The sequence below is a fragment of the Cucurbita pepo genome, chromosome LG18 (assembly GCF_002806865.2).
Source record: "Cucurbita pepo subsp. pepo cultivar mu-cu-16 chromosome LG18, ASM280686v2, whole genome shotgun sequence".
NCBI classification, from domain to species: Eukaryota; Viridiplantae; Streptophyta; class Magnoliopsida; order Cucurbitales; family Cucurbitaceae; genus Cucurbita; species Cucurbita pepo.
The window spans coordinates 4,647,345-4,667,985 of NC_036655.1; the positions used below are offsets into that span (position 1 = coordinate 4,647,345).

The 20,641-nt window shown below is 39.0% G+C and overlaps 4 protein-coding genes across 5 annotated transcripts; 2 read left to right on the forward strand and 2 right to left on the reverse strand.

The window, feature by feature from the left end:
- Positions 1–1,508: 1,508 nt before the first annotated feature.
- On the forward strand, positions 1,509–4,198 carry LOC111780099 (ubiquinone biosynthesis protein COQ9-B, mitochondrial). The gene is made up of 6 exons (XM_023660384.1): positions 1,509–1,892; positions 2,194–2,301; positions 3,009–3,170; positions 3,268–3,439; positions 3,674–3,747; positions 3,852–4,198. The coding sequence occupies exons 1-6, from the start codon at positions 1,560–1,562 to the stop codon at positions 3,930–3,932; spliced, it is 930 nt and encodes a 309-aa protein (XP_023516152.1). The 5' UTR covers positions 1,509–1,559; the 3' UTR covers positions 3,933–4,198.
- A 977-nt stretch (positions 4,199–5,175) lies between these two features.
- On the reverse strand, positions 5,176–7,326 carry LOC111780100. Of its 2 annotated transcripts, XM_023660386.1 has the most exons (5): positions 6,935–7,309; positions 6,766–6,841; positions 6,113–6,648; positions 5,829–6,003; positions 5,176–5,741 (listed from the first exon to the last, which is right to left on the reverse strand). In XM_023660386.1, exons 1-5 carry the CDS (start codon positions 6,938–6,940, stop codon positions 5,722–5,724), a joined length of 813 nt encoding a protein of 270 aa, XP_023516154.1. In that variant the 5' UTR covers positions 6,941–7,309; the 3' UTR covers positions 5,176–5,721. The 2 variants fall into 2 exon arrangements, with proteins under 2 accessions (XP_023516154.1, XP_023516153.1); XM_023660385.1 differs by having other exon boundaries at positions 5,176–6,003; positions 6,935–7,326.
- Positions 7,327–8,573: 1,247 nt separating this feature from the next.
- LOC111780098 lies at positions 8,574–14,171 on the reverse strand. The gene is made up of 13 exons (XM_023660383.1): positions 13,537–14,171; positions 13,100–13,255; positions 12,785–12,997; positions 12,616–12,705; positions 12,382–12,495; positions 12,038–12,307; positions 10,823–10,985; positions 10,573–10,650; positions 9,946–10,046; positions 9,650–9,820; positions 9,485–9,559; positions 9,220–9,321; positions 8,574–9,127 (listed from the first exon to the last, which is right to left on the reverse strand). Exons 1-13 carry the CDS (start codon positions 13,924–13,926, stop codon positions 8,783–8,785), a joined length of 2,268 nt encoding a protein of 755 aa, XP_023516151.1. The 5' UTR covers positions 13,927–14,171; the 3' UTR covers positions 8,574–8,782.
- Positions 14,172–16,130: 1,959 nt separating this feature from the next.
- On the forward strand, positions 16,131–19,539 carry LOC111780101. The gene is made up of 5 exons (XM_023660387.1): positions 16,131–16,390; positions 16,510–16,569; positions 18,912–18,925; positions 18,981–19,112; positions 19,253–19,539. The coding sequence occupies exons 1-5, from the start codon at positions 16,314–16,316 to the stop codon at positions 19,360–19,362; spliced, it is 393 nt and encodes a 130-aa protein (XP_023516155.1). The 5' UTR covers positions 16,131–16,313; the 3' UTR covers positions 19,363–19,539.
- The last annotated feature ends 1,102 nt before the right edge of the window (positions 19,540–20,641 follow it).

The following is a 20,641-nucleotide window of genomic DNA, read 5'->3' on the forward strand; positions in this document are numbered from 1 at the left end:
AAGATTGAGCAAATCAGTGATGATTTTGTTAAAATCATCCAAATGCTCAGCCATTGAGATACCTTCCTTGTAGTCAAAACGGAAGAGTTTCTTCTTCAAATAGAGTTTATTTTCCACACTCTTCTTCATATATTTCGCTTCAAGCTTGTCCCATAATTCTTTCGCCATGGTAACCTTCATAAATGGATATTTCTGATCCTTGCCAAGACAGGATCGAATAATTCCACAGGCTTGCCGATTTAATTTTGTCCATTCTGCTTCTGTCATGTCTTCAGGCATCTCCTCTTGGAGAGAAACATCGAGGTCTTGCATGACCAGCAAATCGCTAACTTCGCCTCGCCAAACACCAAAATTATTGGTTCCATCAAATTTTTCTACTTCGAGATTGGAACTCCACACTCTCGATCCACGTCGTGATGGTTCGGCCATTTGCAATAATTAATCTGGATGTAACTCAAAAACACAATTCTTGAAAACTGATTTTCAAGAGAATAAACACGATTGTGAGCACGTCTAATGGTCGATGAGGCCCAAACTTTCACAATACCCCCAAATACCACAATAAGGCTCTGATACCACTTGTTGTGCGCCGAAAGCGGAACAAATGTACTCACAACACCAAAGTTATTCAAGACGTACAATATGACACTCAAAACTTGATGATTTCAACAGCAGAAAGAATGGCATTATATAGCCTTCTGTTAAACCTAAAGATAAACTAACAAGCCAAAAAAAGACCTTGAGAATAGGTCTTGGTCCTAGAGAATAGGGCTTATGACAGTGTTCAACACGTCCAACGTACTAGTTGGCACATCGCCTCATGTCTGACTCTGATACTACTTCAGGCTTCCCCTCGAGATTTTAAAAGGGTCCAACGTTTTCGTTAGCACGCTGTTTCGTGTTTAGCTCTAATCCACATTCTCCATCCCCAGCTTCCCCTTGAGGTTTTAAAAGGACAGTGTCCTTGTTGGCACAACGTCTTGTGTCTTCTTATACCACCCCAGGGCCCAATATTTTTGTTGGCACACTGCCTCGTGTTTGGCTCTGATACCACCATTCTCCTCGGAGACCCAATGTCCTCGTTGACATACCGCCCCGTATTTGGCTTTGATACCATTTGTAATACTGAAGTCACTACGAATAGATATTGTCTTTCTTGGGCTTTCCATTCCGGGGTTTCGCTCAAGATTTTAAAACGCTTCTCCAACCACGGTCGAATCTCACATACCTGATTGATCGATAATTTTTCATTCATCATCCCTCCATTTTCTTTTTGCCAAGCATTACAATTTAAGGAACGAAAGTAAAACTGTAAATTTCCAAAATTTAAACTCGGTAAGTATTAGAGATGAAAAGTTTTTATCAACTCTTGATGACGTGGTAAAAATGCTTTGGTAAAAGAGTAGACACAGATATTGGCTGTCAAAACGCCACGTGGCGTCAAAGTAAGCCGCTACGTGGAACCTATTATTATTTGGACTTTCTTCTCCCTGTGGAAACTTTAACTAACAAATCAGAGACTCACTGCATCATTTCCAGAGCGGCGGACCGGCGGAGACATGTTTCGAACGGCGGCGAAGCGTCTGATAGTCGGCGTGACCTCGGGCAGAAATGGCATTCCCCGTATCAGATTGCCATCGCCTTCCACCTTCCTCGACCACTGTCCCTTCTCCACAGCTACCGATTCACAAGAACTTCCTAATTCTCAAATCCCCAATCAACACCATATTCGTCAAGAAACGCTTTCTTCTTCTGATTCTGCATCTTCTTCATCTTCGACTTGGTCCTCATCAACCTCGGGCGAAGAAAGCCGAAGCCATGAGAATCGGCGGCCGAGAGTTGAGTATCAAGAGGAGCAGGCTCGTGTCCTCCAGGCCGCTCTTTCCCACGTGGTCTGTTATCTAGTCTTTTTCTCTTTACACTCATATTTTTAATTATAACTGAAAGTTCTGCACAGCCAAATGGACCGCCTGTTTTCGATTCTGTCAGAAATTTTGTTGAGGGTTCCTAATGATTATGTATTGTGCTATAACATTTTGGACGGTGATTCCATATTTCTCCGTTGGTTACTGTAACTAGCATCTAGGGGTGGCATTGTGGAATGAATTGGGGTTTTCCTTGTCTGCTTCGATCTTTAGGTCTTTCAAGGTTTAGAGATCTCAAGTCTAATTTTGCGTTTGTGAAATATTACAGGTGAAGCTAGGATGGACTGAGGCCGCAATGGTAGCTGGTGCAAGGGATATTGGCATGTCACCTTCCATTGTTGGATCATTTTCCAGGAAGGAAGCCGAACTAGTTGAGGTATTCTCCCGTTTCTTGATTTTTTTCACTTTCCCCATTTACATCTTGGACTACCCGTTTAATTCAGTCATGTATATTACTAAGCTACTGGGCACTGCGGTTAATATGCATGAAGTTCTTACCCTTGACTATTAGTTACTTCAAATTATGTAGGTTTCATATCTTCTGATCCTAGTTCATTAAATCTATAAAATTTGAAAAAAAAAAGCTCTAGTCAGTGTTGGAAGAAGCTCCCTGTGCTGTGTTTTTGCTTGGGGTTGTGGCACTATGTTCATCTCTTACACATACGTGGGCTAAAAGCTCCTGTAAAATATGCTTGTTGCTACATTTGACCTTCATTGCCGAAGATACATTGTTATTTATAATTTGTTCTTATTAGTTCCTATAACTTTTAAGTTTAAACAGCCCGATCACATGCTCGTCTTATTTGCTATTGGAAGTTTTAAATTGTCTTTTAGGATGTCACAAACAACTATAGCCGATGGTTTAGTCTAATTGACTTTCTATCACTAGTAGCTAGCATTCCATTTTATGTTGTTCTGTTTTGGAAATTAGCTCCAAGTTCCTATTTAAGGTTCAATTGTTTGATTATGTGCTGAGGGATCATTTGCAAGTTGTAACATGGTTTAACTGAGTTTAAGTTGCTTCTCTCTTCTACTAGTCTGCCAAATCGGGTCAAGTGATTTACATTCTCTTTCCACTTTCAGTTTTTCATGGATGATTGCTTACAGCGCCTTATCGATCTAATTGAGACAGACGAAAGCCTTAAGAATTTGATACTTCGTGAACGTGTTTACAAACTTGTTAGGGCTCGCCTAGAAATGCAAGCTCCCTTCATATCAAAATGGCCTCAGGCTCTCAGTATCCAGGTATCATTCTCAGTACTGTATGCCTTTTGACATCTTTGACATGAAATATCTGATCAGGGTCTTGAAAAGTAGTAGTAATTATGAGCTGGTCCAACAGGCACAGCCAGCAAATCTAGCAACTAGCTTTAAACAACGGGCAACGCTTGTTGATGAGATATGGCATGCTGCTGGCGGTGACACCTCTGACATTGATTGGTACGTCAAGCGCGCTATTTTGGGAGGAATATACTCAACAACTGAGATATACATGCTCACTGATAGTTCTCCAGGTGCATTTTCTAAAGTTCCTCCACATTGAGTTTGAATTTGCATTAATTCTAATTTTTTCCCCTTTGCATCCTATTCCTTGATGGACGAATTGTTGTGTACTGTACATAGGATTTTTTAAAACCTCTTTGCCTTCGGTTCTATTCTTTAATGTCGTTGATCATTGATAGACATAGCTTGCAAACTTCTCTATAATGTGTCCAATTGATAGCCTGCCCTTTTTCCCTTCCCTGCAGATTTTCTGGATACATGGGCTTTCTTGGACAATCGTTTGAAAGATGCTTTTGATATAAAGAAAACCGTTCAAGAGGTATCGCTCGTGCACTTTCAATTCGGAATTTTTAATATTTCCTTAATGAGGAAATTTCTCTGAAGTTCTAATTTTTTTTGCCGCACATTTAACTGACCATGCAGGCAAAGTATCTGGCAGAAGCTGTTGGTGCTGGAATGGGGAACTCCTTTCAGGGATTTGTTGGAAAACTTTTCCAGCGATAGATATATGACAACAACCTTTTAAGTTCGACTTTTTTAGTTCCTAGAGTGAGGAGTCGCTTGTTTTGTGTTCTTAGTCTTGCATACTTTGCCCATTCATCTCAATATGGAGATATCCAGAGAGGTGAATTTGAACTTAGAATTCCATGGAATTGTGAGAAACATAAATGAGTCCTGGTATTCTTTGTTTAAAGCATAAGAACTTTGGTTTCACAGTGCTGTGTTCAGCAGTTATCTTGAAATTAGTATTACCACTTTTATTTATGTTACATGCACGGTTCTTACATTAACTCTACATAAGAAATATGAATTTTTTAAAGAAGTTCTGTGCAGATCAAGGTTTAGGAAGGCGGCTTCGATAGGATTTTTATTCTACTGAAGATTGAAGTGATGTTCGTTGTTCCAAGTTTCTTCTTGAATGAAAGATATCAAGATTTGGCACCACTTCATTTCCATGAAATTAAGGTAACAACTTGTAGTTCATTTTCAGTACTAAAGATCAAATCCTCTCTAGCTTTCTTCTAGTGAACTAAGTTGCAGCATTTTCAGTTCTTTTTTTAGAATTTGGAGGTTTGAATGATTTTAAAGTAGTTCTAATTTCTCTCGTTTCAGCAACCTATGTGTTGGAACCTGGTTTACTTGCCTCCGCAAATTCTTGGTCATGAAATAGAAATAAGTGATATTGCTTCTAATTGGGCTACCACCCCCAGCATAGTAATTTTTTTTATTTACTCAAAATCATGATATAATGCTCTAGTAAATCACACGGATTCGACTTATTGTATTTAATCTGTAGTTGGTCAGCATCAGTTTTGGACTCGAATCTAGGAAGAGTTTGGATGTGTTGATCGTCCGATTGATTGACCATTAGTAATTTATTTTTTTAGGTTTAATAATCATAACCTTGGAAAGACGAGTTAAATGAAGTTGTGACAATGCAATACGTGCACCCAACTTGTAATATATTGTAAACTTCTATTGGGTTCAAGGATTGATTGATGGAGCAAAACTAACCTTGACTAGTTATATCTTTAAGTCTTAAGTCGATCGATTAAAGTCATTGCATGGTCGTTATTTCAATCAAACAATCAAAGTCGTTATAGTCAGTCGGTTCAATATTTCGATCTTTGATGTTCATCTAATTTTTTAGGGTGAAAGCTATACGTAAATTCGAGCAAATATCCGAGTTTGCTCTTTAATTTCAATTTCGAACCATGTAAACAACAAACACAAAACAAAAATGAGATACACAGTAATTAAATGCTTGGCAGTTAATTATTTTATTTCGATTTCTCTGATGTTTTCACAAAAACACAGAGGAACTCACCGATCATATCATCGATATCCCGATGATAAACTTAAATGGAGCCAGATGTTCGCAAACTTCACATCTCGAAAAAATATGATCGAGTAACAGAAAGAAACGTGTCCAGTCTAAAACGAACTAGTGAAAATGACCCTACCTCTCTCTTTTTGTGAGCTGAAGTGTAAGAATATTGGTCATTTCCACAGTTCTTGTGGGCTTCTCTGGTCTTGATTTCATGCTACAAGACAATGATTCAGCTCTGTAAGACAAAGCTTTTGCTTTTCTGAGTGAGTTTATATAACAGACGCTGTAATTGTGACGAACATCCCAGCTATTCGAGAGTGTTTCTTAAAGGATAAATTTGAGCTCAGTTTCAATTCCTCCAAGCTGTTAGATAAGAACAATAGCTAAACATTTGAACAAACAATCAAGCAACCAAGCAAGAAAGTAATGTCTTGTGATCTTTCCTTTGGCAGTGGTAGCTTCTCAGATTTCTAAAACAATATCTGCACAAGAAATGGAAACAAACAGTCAGAATTTTGTGTATCTGATGGAACTAGAAAGTTGATACTGATTATATTGTTCATACTGACATTCAGAATCAGTCTGGACCCATTTACTTCCATCGCACTTCTTGTCGTTCTTTTCGTTTTCGTTCTCGTTTTCATCTTTTTGCTTGTTTTTCCTCTTCAGGTACTTTTTCATAGATGATGTTCTGACATTGGAGTTTTGAGGGTATATCTTCTTTTGGAGTATTGTCCTCAACATCTGATTCAGAAACAGTTTTATCAATATTTGACAACAAAAGTCATCAACACTGATCCCACCAGAACAGTAATCAGAGAATTTGAGCATTTATGTATGTTCTTGATTTTACCTTCTCCATTTTTGACTCCAGAGTTATGATTCTCGGAGGAGGAGCAACCGTAGCGGGTGCGATACCGCCTCCACAGACGAAAATCTTCTTGAGAAGGAAGGATAAATTTCTCTTGCCAATGACTGTAGTGTCGTGAGCTCCCGGACCTGCATCTTTGCTTTTGCTGAGTATGACATGCTGGAAACTATCGCTTTTCTTTATCAGCTTGTCGTAAAATAGTTCGTTCTTTGATGTTTCGGATTCGAAGCTTCTGGTAAGAAATATGTTTGATGGACAATGCTGGCTGACTTCAAATTCCAAGGATGGACCCGATTGCTTAAGATGTTCGTCCAATAACAGATTGAACTCTTTGTGAAGTATGTTTAGTTCTTCAGGTGTAAGATCTTGAAGATGTTGTTGCAGGGAAGATGATGGATTCTCTTGAGAGCTTTTTGGGCGTGCTTGATTCAGATTATCGTCTCCGAACGTTCCAATCGCCAGCAACACATGAGGCCAGTTGCTGAATTCTTCAGGGAGAGTTCTGTGCACCATCTCATCTGTTTGAGCAAGAATTTCAAGCTATTTGCACTCAAATCGTCTAAAAGATCATCATCGAAACGAGTTCACTCTGTAAATAAAAACGAAAAATAAAAGAAGAATATAGTCTTGCTCACCCTTGGTTGAATTTGATGTTGTTCTTTTGCTCCCCTTTCTGCCATTAGTCTTCTTCCCTTGCATCCAACTCAATATCTGCACACAAAAACGAGTCGTAATTAATCACGGAGAGTAGAACACCAACTTTCGAATACAAAATCATAACAAAACACTCTTGCATTAACTTACCCTCATCTGTCAAACGTCGAGTTTGCAACAGCGATACACCCTCTTCTTTGTCCCCTTCGACGCCTCTAGTTCGAGTTTGAATTCTTATCGATAAGGCCAGATAGAGCAAGGTCTAGAGAACTATACCTCACCAAGGCAAGATGAGAGTGCAAAACACTTTATATAGTGAAGAGAAATGTGAGAAATTCCACAACCAAACTACTAGCTGCCACTGTTTCAAGTTCCAAAAAGTCGACTCTCTTTTTCTCTCTCTCGGGTTGGTCACATCTTTGTCTCCCTATTACAACGTCTTTTCCCCTCATATAAGTATTCGATCTCTCGTCTTTTCGATCAACTTTGATCAAAAAGAACGAGCCTATAGACCCTTCTCCTTGTCTGTACACCACCTCATCATTTAAAGAACCCATATAGCCTTGCCCAACAAATCAGTTCATCACATGTGAAAAGGCCTAACTTTATACCAATATCTTTACACAGACAGATATATAAAAACTACAACACAGCTCAAAAAACCACACCATAAACAGGATATAATGCAGTTTAACAACACATCAAAGAGCTGGCTATCTTCTTTAGATCGCTCGTCTTCGAAGATAAAGATTTCATTCTGCATCCATTATTACTTGACATGTTTCTTATGATAAAGATTATCATACTGATACAGAAAATCCGTGCAGGACGATGGACAACGAAGAAAAGGACACGAGAGACTGAGCTATCAAGCACGAAGAAGATTTGAGGAAGAACATCTCTTTTATCAGAGATATTAAATAATATATATATATATATATATATATATATATATGGGTGGCCAATGGAAAAAGGTAGGCTTTGAGGGCATATCAGATACGTAATGTATATTATATTATATCATATAGCCCACATTCTCGTGGGGATGTCTCTCACTGACCGAACCACCAGGGTGCATATCCTAAATCTCACTAACTTGAACCATTTTCCCATTTATACTTCCTTCCCTGTTGCTAATACAGAGCTTATAATTGTTTCAGAATCCTCCAAAACTAGCAGTCTGGTTTCCCTTTCTCTCTCTAATAAAGCAGGGGAATCGCCACCATGGAAAGAAATATGCAGGACAACTTTTGAGCACGTGAAGCTGTCCATGGCTTGCACTCAAATGGGCGGTGGACATCTAACCAACCCATATCAGACCATGGAATGAGGCTTTTTACAGGAGGAGCAGGTGAGAGTTCTAAACAAAATAATGCTTGTTCTATGAGGACCCTACACTTTGATGTCATTCATCCCTTCAAATAGTGTCTAAGGAATTGTTTTGTTGGTGTCATTTAATGAACAGTGCATTGCAGGGAAGGTGAATTCTCGACGAATATGTCCTTGTTTCGACCATTTGTGAATAACTTGTCAATACTAGGGAAGCTAGAAATAAAATAAAAACTGCCCCATTTGCAGGCAGAGGATCATACATTGTCATGGGCTAATATTAGCTAATCAGAAACAGAGAAGACTTTAAAGCTCAGAAGCTACAATATATAACAAGTTTGAACACTTCTAAAGGTGGGGGAACTGAAGTTTGTTACATGAACTTCGTTTTTATTCTTTTCGAGTTCATGTGTGGTTCGGTTCACATAAAAAGGTTACATACAATTCTGGGACTTTCAGAAGAGAGAACCAAAGAAAGCACTTGTTGTATACAAACTAGTTTACATATGTGGTTTACAGCAGAATAATCAGGTATATGGGCTGTTCTAATCCTAATATGAACTTTGGGTTTTAATAAACAACATACATTTTCTTGAATGAACTGTGTAAAAGACACACTGCTAATGCAGCTAAGAATGACGAACCTTGTACAAATTTTGAATCAGGTACCTATGAGCCAGTCTGATTGTTGCAGCACATATCTAAACAACAGTCGAAACAACCGAAGCAGGCAAAAGCAGTGCAGAGTTGCGTCAACACGATCGCGCATTGATTATTGATTTTGAGGCAGACTTGGATGCAGCAGGGACAACAGCAGAGACTACACAAATTGCCACAACAATTAGAAGCTGCTTTGACAATTATTTCCGCTGCCTCGGGCTTTCTTTCACCGGTTCCAAGAGAAGTGTTATCAGAAGTTGCTTCCAGGTTTCCAAAGCCGACACCACAGAATGGTAACAATGCCATTTTGTCACCTTTAGGTGCTACCATTTTCTCGTAAGCGTTCTTCTTCGACTGTAAAGTTATTATAATGGGCAATTGAATAGTTAATAACCAAGTGCCTGCAACTCGAGTTTGAGGTCATGAGGGTGTAAAGCTGCACTCACCTGTTGCACTTTTATAGATTCGTTGACTTTGTCTACGCTCTGAAATATGACCATCCGAGTATACTCGCTCATTACACCCGTTTTTGTGCTCATCTTTTTGATCTAGAAGGTATGGAATAAAGCATCAGATATCCAATATCTCTATCATAGCAAATTCGAAACTCGAAAGAACTTCAGTGCTAAGAAAATAAAAATCTTCTTGGTTGTGTCTGATGTAAACGAAAACGAGACAAACGTTCAAAAGTTGAGGGTAAAAATCACAAACCATTTCCACCAGTTGTTTATTCTCTGAAGACCATGCCTCAGCTGTGAATTGTTCAATCTGATCTTTAGCAAACAACTGTAAAACAAGAAAAGATGACTTCACCCATTTAGTTTCTACAACTAGTAAGAAATTCAGGCACTTTGATCATATATGCTGATTCCCTACCTTTTCAAGAGGTATATCCTTTGCCTGATGTACCTTCAGTTCTAAGACAGTGTTATCCGAATTGGCTAAGAGGCCTCTTGCCTTAACAGTCTCTGGAAAATCTCCACGGTATCGGCCAGATACGGTCAATATACTCTCAGAAGAAAGGTCGGGAATTGAGGAAGGATAAACCTAAAAGAAAGCTTGAAATTAGAAAACGAACGTGTTGACTGGAAGAACGATTTACATTTCATGCTGCAGGAAAGCGCATGCCTAAATGCAAGATGACAATGTATCAAACAAAAGAATATGCATACCTTGACTTCCTCTAGATCATCGAATGCGTTGACGGCAATATTAACCAAAATAGTGGATGTAGCTCTTTTGTACAACTTCTGCATTCGGGGTTCGATCGAATCTGAAAAACGAAATGGTTACAATGTATTGAGTCTGAGTTCACCGAAGAACAACAAATAGAGAAGAAAGAGTTCAATAATTAAATCAATAATATACAGTTTTAAGGACTGGGAATGTCAATGTGTGCATTATCAGATCTATGATACAAAGATTTATGGTTCAACTTTATGTCGAAACCACCCGTCAAGCATCTAAACTATTCAGTCATTTCCAAGGAGCTGGACAAAAGATGAATTTGTGCCTGAAATACGTCAATCGAGTTCGGTGATAGCTAAACAGCATGATCACAGTCGATATAATTCATTACTAGTACTTCGAATACTGGTTTTTGATGTTTAGTCCATAAATTAATGAAGAAGGTTGGAAAGAATTTAAAATCGTAAATCTATAGTGAACGGTTAATAGAGGGCACACAGATTTTGGATATCGATCCAACCGTCATTAGGAGGTAGACACATTATGGTGGTTCGATCGAGTAATTTTCCCCTTAAACGAGAGAAGAAACAGAGTGAAGTACAAAAACTCACCTAAATCATAAGCAGCATCATATTGGCCCCTGCCAATCATTGCAAGCATCCTTAGAAAATAGTGGTTGCAAAATGTACCTGGTAGATGTGTGAAATCTCAAAAACAAGTATAGATACCCGCATGAACGTTGAAACAACCGTAAGTGCAACTTAATCTCGACAAGGACGAATTTCCTCAATCCACAAGTTATAGAATGGTCAAAGCTCAATAAAACTTTCAGGCAGTTCTAGATTAAGACCAGAAACATACCTATACCGAACGTATATATACGTGGATGAACGGATTGCTTTTCTGTTTGATTTTTTCGCATCACATCACAAATATGTCTCTCATTTTCGACGGACCCATCAGTAACAAGAAAGATTATTGGAACTGAACCACCAGTACCCCCATCCTTCAGCATCTCACTGGCCTGGATAATAGACAAACAAAAAATTTATGTGACTGAAGTTGAGATATTTAAGTAGAAAAGAACATAAAGAAAAAGGTTGATTGACCGAGTTAAAGAACAAATATAGACATGATATAGAATGAAGAGATTTCAGTTCTTCAAAAAGATGACAACTCCCACCATCTTTTCTTTTAAGATCTAGGGTGGTATCAGGGGCTGAATCTTGCGTTATGCTCACGGTCCATCTCCCTGATCTTTTGAAGGTTGTCTGTAATAGCCCAAGCCCACCGCTAGCAGTTATTGTCCTCTTTGGGCTTTCCCTTTCGGGCTTCCCCTTAAGGTTTTTAAAACGCGTCTGTTAGAAAGAGGTTTTCACACCCAAGAATGTTTTGTTCCTCTCTCCAACCAAGATGGGATCTCACAATCCACCCCCCATAGGGGCCCAACGTCCTCGCTGGCACACCACTCGGTGTCTGGCTCTGATACCATTTATAATAGCTCAAGCCCACCGCTAGGCGATATTGTCCTCTTTGGGCTTCCCCTCAAGGTTTTTAAAACGTGTCTATTAGGGAGAGGTTTCCACACCCTTATAAGGAATATTTCGTTCCCCCCTCCAACCGAGGTGAGATCACCCAATCACCCCCCTCCCCCCAGGGCCTAGCGTCCTTGCTGGCACACCGCTCGGTGCCTGACTCTGATATTATTTGTAACAGCCCAAGCCCACCGCTAGACGATATTGTCCTCTTCGGGCTTTCCCTCAAGATTTTTAAAACGGGTCTATTGGGGAGAAGTTTCCACCCCTTATAAAGAATGTTTCGTTCCCTTCTCCAACCAACGTGGGATCTCACACTGTCCATCCTAAGGCCACCATCTTACATTTATATCACCTAAACTTTTCTTCCACAAGTAAAGATACTCGATCAAACAGTACTTATACGTATTGTACACCTATGCATTTTCAGTGTTAAGAAGGAAAATCATTTGAAAGCATAGTTGTCCAACAGCATCTGAGAATTGAAGACAATAAAAAGATCCACAAGAATAATAAATGAAAAAGATGTAAGATGGGATACCTTTGTTAATGGAAGTAGAATATCAGTGCCACCCCCAGCAATAAGGTTCAAATTTATCCACTGAAGGGCCCTTTCAACAGCATCCTCGGTGGCCAACTCCATGGATTCTGAGAACTGAAAAGCTTCCGTGTTGAAAGCAATAACATTAAACATGTCTTCTGGAGGAAGCTTACTCACGGCTATGGATAGCACGTTTTTCACATCGTTTAGTGCCTTGCCTTGCATACTCTCACTTATATCGACAACAAATATTATCTTCTTTCTGGCGACCTGTAAAATTCGTTAAGATGAGTATTCATATGACTTTCTGGATATTAAGAACAGACTAAGAAACTCCATACAACCTTTCCCTGTTCCTTTCCTGGATATAAGTACATGCAGAACATCTCTCTTTGATCATCATCATCCACAGGAGGAGACTGTAGGAGAATACCACCGAATATTTGACTCGAAGAAACCTACAAAATACAAGAAGGACGAGACGCGAAAGATTTAAATGCTGAGCATATATGAATAAGCTTGTCACAAGCCTGTACATTCTTCTCCAGAATACCAATATCGATGAATGTGAGACGTACACTGTATGAGAAGTTAAGATTGGTTTTCGACCATGAAAGAACTTCCGATTCGTATATAAAGCTCAGTTTTCCAGGCTTTCTCATTGATTCCTGGATCCAAGGAACAACATTACAGACTGAAACAACAAGCAAAACCATCGATTACTCGAAACATTATTAGCGTACAAACCTTTAAAGGATGACTCATCGTCTTGCATAAAACCTCAGCTGCAGAACCAACGTTCACATTTAACTCTATCTTCTCCTTTTTCGACATCTTCTTCCCTGCAGGGATGACATATTCAGGAAAAGTAAACGGAACGTTCAAGGTGAGATTGCCTGCGCTGCATCGTAGTTTCTGAGACCAAGTCATGGAAATAGACAAGGTGGTGCCCCCATCAACCTTGAAAAGAAACAGGAAAACACAGACTTCCATAAGTTCAAATGATCAAAATCATTAGCACTTACAAACAAAACAAACATTCATGAGTTAAACGTTTATCACCTGTGGAATTGTGAGGGTAAAGATATTAGAAGTCAAGAAACCTCCATCTAATTGTTCTTGTTTTTCTGCACCATTTTTAGTTTTTTCTTCAACTGTAATAAGCGAAGTACGATATGACTTTCTAGGATCATCGACCTCACAGCCTAGAACTGAGCCCTGTTAGCCAAATAATATCATTCCCTGAGAATCCAGTACAAAAAAGAAGAACAAAAGACCAAAAACTCAGGCACGCTGTAAGAACAGAACACCTTATGTTCTAAGAATCAAAAACCAAACAATCCAACAAAATCAAACCCAGCAGGAAAGGGGTCATAAGGATCATAATTACCTCGACATGATTCTTCGTGTAAACTATAGATTCTAATTAAGCCCTAAAAACACCCAACGAGGCATTCAATTCAGAATCCCCACGAAAAAAAGCGTTTCCAGAGAAATACCTGTTCCCCCATGGGAATCGCAATGCGGCAATCACAGCTCCGGCTACCCATAACGCAGTGAACCCTCCAAGACCCAGTGATCCGAATAATCGCTGTATCCAAATAACAATCAGCCTGCAGTTCAATTCCATTCATCTGAAGCGGAATCAGAGCCGGTGGGTCGCAGCGGCCATGAACGTGGGGCTGGTAGCTCGGAATATCAGGGTTATCAACGATTGCAGGATCACGAATTACAGCATAAACCATCGGAGCCGCAGGGAGAAATGAGTGACCCATCCTATCCATCGAAGGGAACGACCTAGGAGGCGCGACGGCTCGGTCTTTGCCGAAGTACAGTCTCTTGGAGAGCCGGAGCCCATCATCGACGGCTTTAGCGAAATCTTCCGCCATCGAAAGACAGAGATTCTTAAGGAGAAGAAGAAATTTGAAATGGCTCTGAAAATGAGACGATCGAAAGATGAAGAACACGTTATCGTAAAAGGGGGACTTCAAAACACGATTCGAAACGTTTTCTTCTCTACAATTTCATTGAAATTTCTGGTTCCATGAATGAATTAGGATTGAAGATAAGGAATCCGCTTTTTTGTGAAATAAAATTTGGACCTTAAAGATGATTTTATTAACACTAATCACAATTTACATGCTGCAAACTTATCATCTTTCTTTAATGAATTTGTCTTTATGATGAACGATTGAATCATTGGGACCCATTTTCTAACGGTTGGATTGAATTTTCAAACTTTCCCATATTCAAATATTTATATCTTTTTTAATACAGCTTTAAATTTTAAAAACATAATAAAATTGGCATAAATTTATTATTATTAATTTCTATATTAAATTATAATTTCGTTATCTAATTTGTTTCTAATAATGGATATTTCAACGTATAATAATTTTTTATTTTTAATAAATAAATTTATGATATATTCCTATTTTCTCCATATAAAATTTAATTTTATATATAATATATTAGTTAATTTAAAAAATAAATAAATATAGAATTTTATCCATATTTTTAATGCTAAAATAATTATTAAAAAAATAAATGTCAATTATTGATGAATTATGTCGTGTCTAACTTTTAGTTATTTATTTTTTTCTCTGTTAAATTACATTAAAGTAATTAAAAAAAAATTAGTTAAAAAGATTATTATTATAATATAAATCAAAACTTTACGAATTTTCCATAAAAGAAAATATAAAGCTTATCCGTTTATAAAAAGTTAATTTAATTTTTTATTAGAAAAAAAAAAGAAAATTATTATTAATAAAAATTTTGAAAATAAATATGTAATAATTTTCAGACAAGACAATTAATTAAAACAACGGTGGTGGTCGGGGGAAAATTATTGAACCTAGTGGGCTTCTTTTTGTTTTTTTTTTTTTTTATTATTATTAAAAATATCATTTTTTTTGTTATAATATTTGTACTTTTAATAAATTTTAAATTATTTTAATTGAAAAATAAGAATGTATTTTTAAAAATTATGACGATTTTTTTTTCAGACTATAAATATATATTAGTGGATAATTATTGATTTTAAGCGATTTTTTTTTTATTTTTTTAGAATAATAATTTTTTTTTTTTTTTTTTGTGGAGACAAAAAGGCATGATGTGACTTAAAAGCTATCAAAAGAAAATATTAAAAATAAGGCAATAATGAAAAATTATTGAAAGGCTATTTTTTAATTTTAACCGATATATAATTAATATAATTATTGATATGGATCGAGTTATGACAAAATTACAATGGCATGAAATCTCATCTTCGTTACAATGCAATGATCTAAATTTTGTAGTTTAGGAATATTCTTAAAACTGTTCATTTAGTATATTGTAATTGCTGGTTACAATTGGGATGAAGTGAAGAGAGATTTCTCATCGTTATTTAGATAGAGTTAGAAATGGAAATTATACTCCTCATTTATATCTGTATATATGTCGACCAAGTCTTCTCCCACTAGATATTGTTGGGAGTTAGTCCCACATTGACTAATTTAAGGAATAATATGAGTTTATAAGTTAAGAATAAGGTTTTTTTTGGATAAGTTCAGAACAAAACCATAAGAACTTATGCTTAAATGGGACAATATCATACTATTACGGAGATCCGTGATTCTCAACATTCTCACTCCCTGTTAGTGTGAAACATTTTGGGAAGTCCAAAGCAAAATCATGGGAGCTTATGCTCGGGTTTATAATCAAGGAATACTCTCTCTATGGAATACTCTCTCTATATTGGTGTAAGCTCGGGTTTATAATCAAGGAATACTCTCTCTATATTGGTGTGAGACGTTTTGGGAAGGTTTATAATCAAGGAATACTCTCTCTGTATTGGTGTGAGACGTTTTGGGAAGCCCAAAGCAAAGCAAAACCTAATCATCAAGGAATACTCTCTCATTGGTGTGAGACATTTTGGGAAACCGAAAGCAGTAAAAAATGACTAAGACTCCAAGGGAGCCGAGCCTCGATTAAGGGGAGGTGTTGGATGGATGATGAAAGTCCAACGTTCCATAATTTAAAGAATGATAATGGGTTTATAATTCATGTCATTGCCCACATCCCCTAATTTAGAGGATGAATCCATGAATACTCATACATGGAGGAGAGGAGAAGGGTGTTCGTCTAACAGGTTCTCATTTTTTCTGTTCCATTTTCGATCTCTTATCTGAAGCATCCAATTAGGCGAGCCCTCTCTTGAATCGTTTTGTTTGTCTGGGTTTCTTTTTGTCGGTTTAATTTCTTGTAAGCATAATGGGTTTGGATTCGAAAAATGGCGGCGAAGTCGGAGCGAATAACTCTCTTCAGTCCATCTGTTACAAGAAGGGCTCCTTGCGGCTGCTCGATCAGGTAGTGTTCGGTTTTTAGTGGCGAAGAAATCGAGTTCTTGATTGATGCTTTGTATGGAGCGCTATGCATGTTTTTTGTTCTTCAGGACTCTTTAATTAACAGTGGTTGTTCTTGAACAGAGGAAGCTCCCTCCCTTTGGAATCTGTTTACCTGGACATCAAGGATGCAACAGATGGATGGTAATCTATTGCAATCTTTGTCTAATCTGGCATTATTCAGGGTGTTTTTATCTAATTCACATGCTCTTTAGAACAATCCCCTTGAACATCACGTTCTTTTGAACTTTGAACTTTGAAGATTTGTGAAATGTTAATGCATACCTGAATTGGTCTAGTGTTGGACTTATGTGTTTAACTCGTATTTGATGAATTTCTTAGAAGTTTATAACTGTTGGATCAAATGATGGTCTAGTAGATTACTTTAGGTACACACTCACGTAAGCTTGTAAGTCCACCGTTAGTAGATGTTGTCTTCTTTGGGCTTTTCCCTTGTGAGATTCTCCTCAAGGTTTTAAAACGCGTATGCTAAAAAGAGGTTTCCACACCCTTATAAAGAATGCTTCGTTCCCCTCTCCAACGGATGTGGGATCTCACAAGTCACCCCTCTTTGGGGCTCAACGTCCTCGCTGGCACTTGCTCCCTTCTCCAACCGATGTAGGACCCCCAATTTCACCTCTCTTTGGGGCCTAGCGTTCTCATTGGCACACCGCTTGGTGTCCACCCCCTTCGGGGTTCAGCCTCCTCACTGAAACATCGCCCGGTCTGGCTTTGATACCATTTGTGACAGCCCAAGCCCACCACTAGCAAATATTGTCTTCTTTGGATTTTTCTGATGAGATTCCCCTCAAGGTTTTAAAACGCGTATGCTAAAAAGAGGTTTCCACACGCTTATAAAGAATGCTTTGTTCCCCTCTCTAACGGATGTGGGATCTCACAAGTCACCTCTCTTTGGGGCTCAACGTCCTCGCTGGCACTTGCTCCCTTCTCCAACCGATATAGGACCCCCAATTTCACCTCCCTTTGGGGCCAGTGTTCTCATTGGCACACCGCTTGGTGTCCACCCCCTTCGGGGTTTAGCCTCCTCACTGAAACATCGCCCGGTCTGGCTCTGATACCATTTGTGACAGCCAAGCTCACCACTAGCCATTATTGTCTTCTTTGGGTTTTTCCTTATGAGATTCCCCTCAAGGTTTTAAAACATGTATGCTAAAAAGAGGTTTTCACGCCCTTATAAAGAATGCTTTGTTCCCCTCTCTAACGGATGTGGGATCTCACAAGTCACCTCCCTTTGGGGCTCAACGTCCTCGCTGGCACTTGCTCCCTTCTCCAACCGATATAGGACCCCCAATTTCACCTCCCTTTGGGGCCAGTGTTCTCATTGGCACACCGCTTGGTGTCCACCCCCTTCGGGGTTTAGCCTCCTCACTGAAACATCGCCCGGTCTGGCTCTGATACCATTTGTGACAGCCAAGCTCACCACTAGCCATTATTGTCTTCTTTGGGTTTTTCCTTATGAGATTCCCCTCAAGGTTTTAAAACATGTATGCTAAAAAGAGGTTTTCACGCCCTTATAAAGAATGCTTTGTTCCCCTCTCTAACGGATGTGGGATCTCACAAGTCACCTCCCTTTGGGGCTCAACGTCCTCGCTGGCACTTGCTCCCTTCTCCAACCGATGTAGGACCCCCAATTTTACCTCCCTTTGGGGCCCAACGTTCTCACTGGCACACCGCTTGGTGTCCACCCCCTTCGAGGTTTAGCCTCCTCACTGAAACATTGCCCGGTCTGGCTCTGATACCATTTCTGACAGCCCAAGCCTACCACTAGCAGATATTGTATTCTTTGGGTTTTTCCTTATGAGATTCCCCTCAAAGTTTTAAAACGTGTCTGTTAAAAAAAGGTAGGACCCCGAATTTCACCCCCTTTGGGGCCTAGTGTTCTCACTAGCACACCGCCTGGTGTCCACCCCTTTGGGGTTCAACCTCCTCACTGAAACATCGCCCGGTCTGGCTCTGATACCATTTGTGACAGCCCAAGCCCACCACTAGCAGTTATTGTCTTCTTTGAGTTTTTCTTTATGAGATTCCCCTCAAGGTTTTAAAACGTGTCTGCTAAAAAGAGGTTTCCACACCCTTATAAAGAATGCTTCATTCCCCTCTCCAACCGATGTGAGATCTAAAAAGAGGTTTCCACACCCTTATAAAGAATGCTTCGTTCCCCTCTCCAACCGATGTGAGATCTCACACCGAAACACGACCCTTTAATCAAGTGAGTTTCTTTTTAGAATTCTTTCGTTTTCAACTGTGAGAACGTTCGAGTGTCTATATAAGTTCTAGTTAACTTCTCTGTCAATATCAGTGGTGTTTATATTAGATAGATATCTCATTTTTCGAACGTGTCATGGCCATTTTCCTGATTTTGCTAACTTCAAACCTGTGTTTGTACGGTTTTGTGGACTATTTTAGCCGTAACTCACTCGGCATGTTGTATAGTAACTTGACCTTACCTTTTGCAATTATTGTAGGGATCTCGACTCACAGCCTATGAGTTGGTCCATGAAAAGATACCTTCTACTCTGATAGCCGATTCCGCTGCTGCTGCCTTGATGACATTTGGAAGAGTGAATGCTGTTGTAGTCGGGGCAGATCGGCGCTGCGTCTGGCATCCCTGTCTGGAACCCCACTTTTGACGTTACTCCTGTTAGAAATCAGGACTCTCCACAATGGTATGATATTGTCCACTTTGAGCATAAGCTCTCATGGCTTTGTTTTTCTCACCTATAATCTTCCACTAAATTAACCAATGTGGGACTCACTCCCAATAATCCTCAACAACTCCTGCTCATCTGATTCTTTCGACGTAAAGGAGTTTGTTCGAAAGACAGCGGAGACATCTACGTAGAGAACCGGCCTCCCTTGTGGACGACATGCTATTCTGCAGGTACGCTTGAAAGAAAAATGAACCATATATCTTGAATTTTGAGGCAAGCTGCATTATTGTTCTTGTTTATCAGAATTTATTGATACAAGAATGTAGTTGATCATATCTTTGGCAATTCATGGCTCTCTTTCTTAAGGTCTAATAACAGACCAATCTGTATATACAACACGCTGATATTCTGGCTTAGTTTCCATTGCTTTGTGCACTGGTAAGTAATATTGTCCTCTTTAGGCTTTCCCTTTCGGGCTTTTACTCAAGGTTTTTAAAACGTCACTACTAGGGTGAGAGCAATCTGTATATACAACATGCTGATATTCTGGCTTAGTTTCCATTGCTTTGTGCACTGGTAAGTAATATTGTCCTCTTTAGGCTTTCCCTTTCGGGCTTTTACTCAAGGTTTTTAAAACGTCACTACTAGGGTGAGAGCAATCTGTATATACAACATGCTGATATTCTGGCTTAGTTTCCATTGCTTTGTGCACTGGTAAGTAATATTGTCCTCTTTAGGCTTTCCCTTTCGGGCTTTTACTCAAGGTTTTTAAAACGTCACTACTAGGGTGAGAGCAATCTGTATATACAACATGCTGATATTCTGGCTTAGTTTCCATTGCTTTGTGCACTGGTAAGTAATATTGTCCTCTTTAGGCTTTCCCTTTCGGGCTTTTACTCAAGGTTTTTAAAACGTCACTACTAGGGTGAGTTTCCACACCCTTATAAGGAATGCTATGTTCCCCACAATCCACTCCCTTTGGGCTTTCGGCATACCGCCCAGTGTGGGTGGCCCCCAGCGTCCTCTCTGGCACACCGCCCTAGTGTCTGGCTTTGATACCATTTGTAACAACCCAAGCACACGCTAGTAGATATTGTCCTCTTTGGACTTTCCCCTCACAGTTTTTAAAACGCGTCTGTTAGGGAGAGGTTTCCACACCCATAAGAATATTTCGTTCCTCTCTCCAACAAATGTGGAATCTCACATGAAAGGTTTCTATGCATGCAATTCTTACCTTGAGTTATGAGTTATGGTTCTTCTCTGTTCTCTATGCATGCGTTATACATATGGGAAACTGTTGATGTTCTAACTAGTATAATCACGTAAGAAAATAGTGATGAATCCATCAACAAAATTGTAGAGAGATAGGTTTGATCGAGCCCCAATCAACACGCTAAATGAATGGCGATGGGGTGCGAGAAAATCGAAGGGGGAATGAGATTGTTACTCAATTGAATTGAGGTCAGACTAGAGAGGGAATCTCAAGTTGAAATTCAAAAAACCTATTAAATCGATCTAGGTGAAAAAAAAAAAAAACATAAGTT

Bases quoted from the DNA above. Each gene is read 5' to 3' on its own strand.
- LOC111780099 (XM_023660384.1), top strand. From the start codon at position 1,560: ATGTTTCGAACGGCGGCGAAGCGTCTGATAGTCGGCGTGACCTCGGGC. The intron at 2,302-3,008 runs GTATTCTCCCGT...TTCCACTTTCAG, and splicing joins AGGAAGCCGAACTAGTTGAG to TTTTTCATGGATGATTGCTT. The intron at 3,440-3,673 runs GTGCATTTTCTA...CCTTCCCTGCAG, and splicing joins GCTCACTGATAGTTCTCCAG to ATTTTCTGGATACATGGGCT.
- LOC111780100 (XM_023660385.1), bottom strand. The intron at 6,649-6,765 runs GTGAGCAAGACT...TTGCTCAAACAG, and splicing joins AACATCAAATTCAACCAAGG to ATGAGATGGTGCACAGAACT. The intron at 6,004-6,112 runs GTAAAATCAAGA...TTTCTGAATCAG, and splicing joins TGGAGTCAAAAATGGAGAAG to ATGTTGAGGACAATACTCCA.
- LOC111780098 (XM_023660383.1), bottom strand. From the start codon at position 13,926: ATGGCGGAAGATTTCGCTAAAGCCGTCGATGATGGGCTCCGGCTCTCC. The intron at 12,496-12,615 runs GTACGTCTCACA...TGTATTTTGTAG, and splicing joins ATCTTAACTTCTCATACAGT to GTTTCTTCGAGTCAAATATT. The intron at 10,651-10,822 runs GTATGTTTCTGG...CACATCTACCAG, and splicing joins TATATATACGTTCGGTATAG to GTACATTTTGCAACCACTAT.
- LOC111780101 (XM_023660387.1), top strand. From the start codon at position 16,314: ATGGCGGCGAAGTCGGAGCGAATAACTCTCTTCAGTCCATCTGTTACA. The intron at 16,391-16,509 runs GTAGTGTTCGGT...GTTCTTGAACAG, and splicing joins CCTTGCGGCTGCTCGATCAG to AGGAAGCTCCCTCCCTTTGG. The intron at 19,113-19,252 runs GTATGATATTGT...TTCGACGTAAAG, and splicing joins AATCAGGACTCTCCACAATG to GAGTTTGTTCGAAAGACAGC.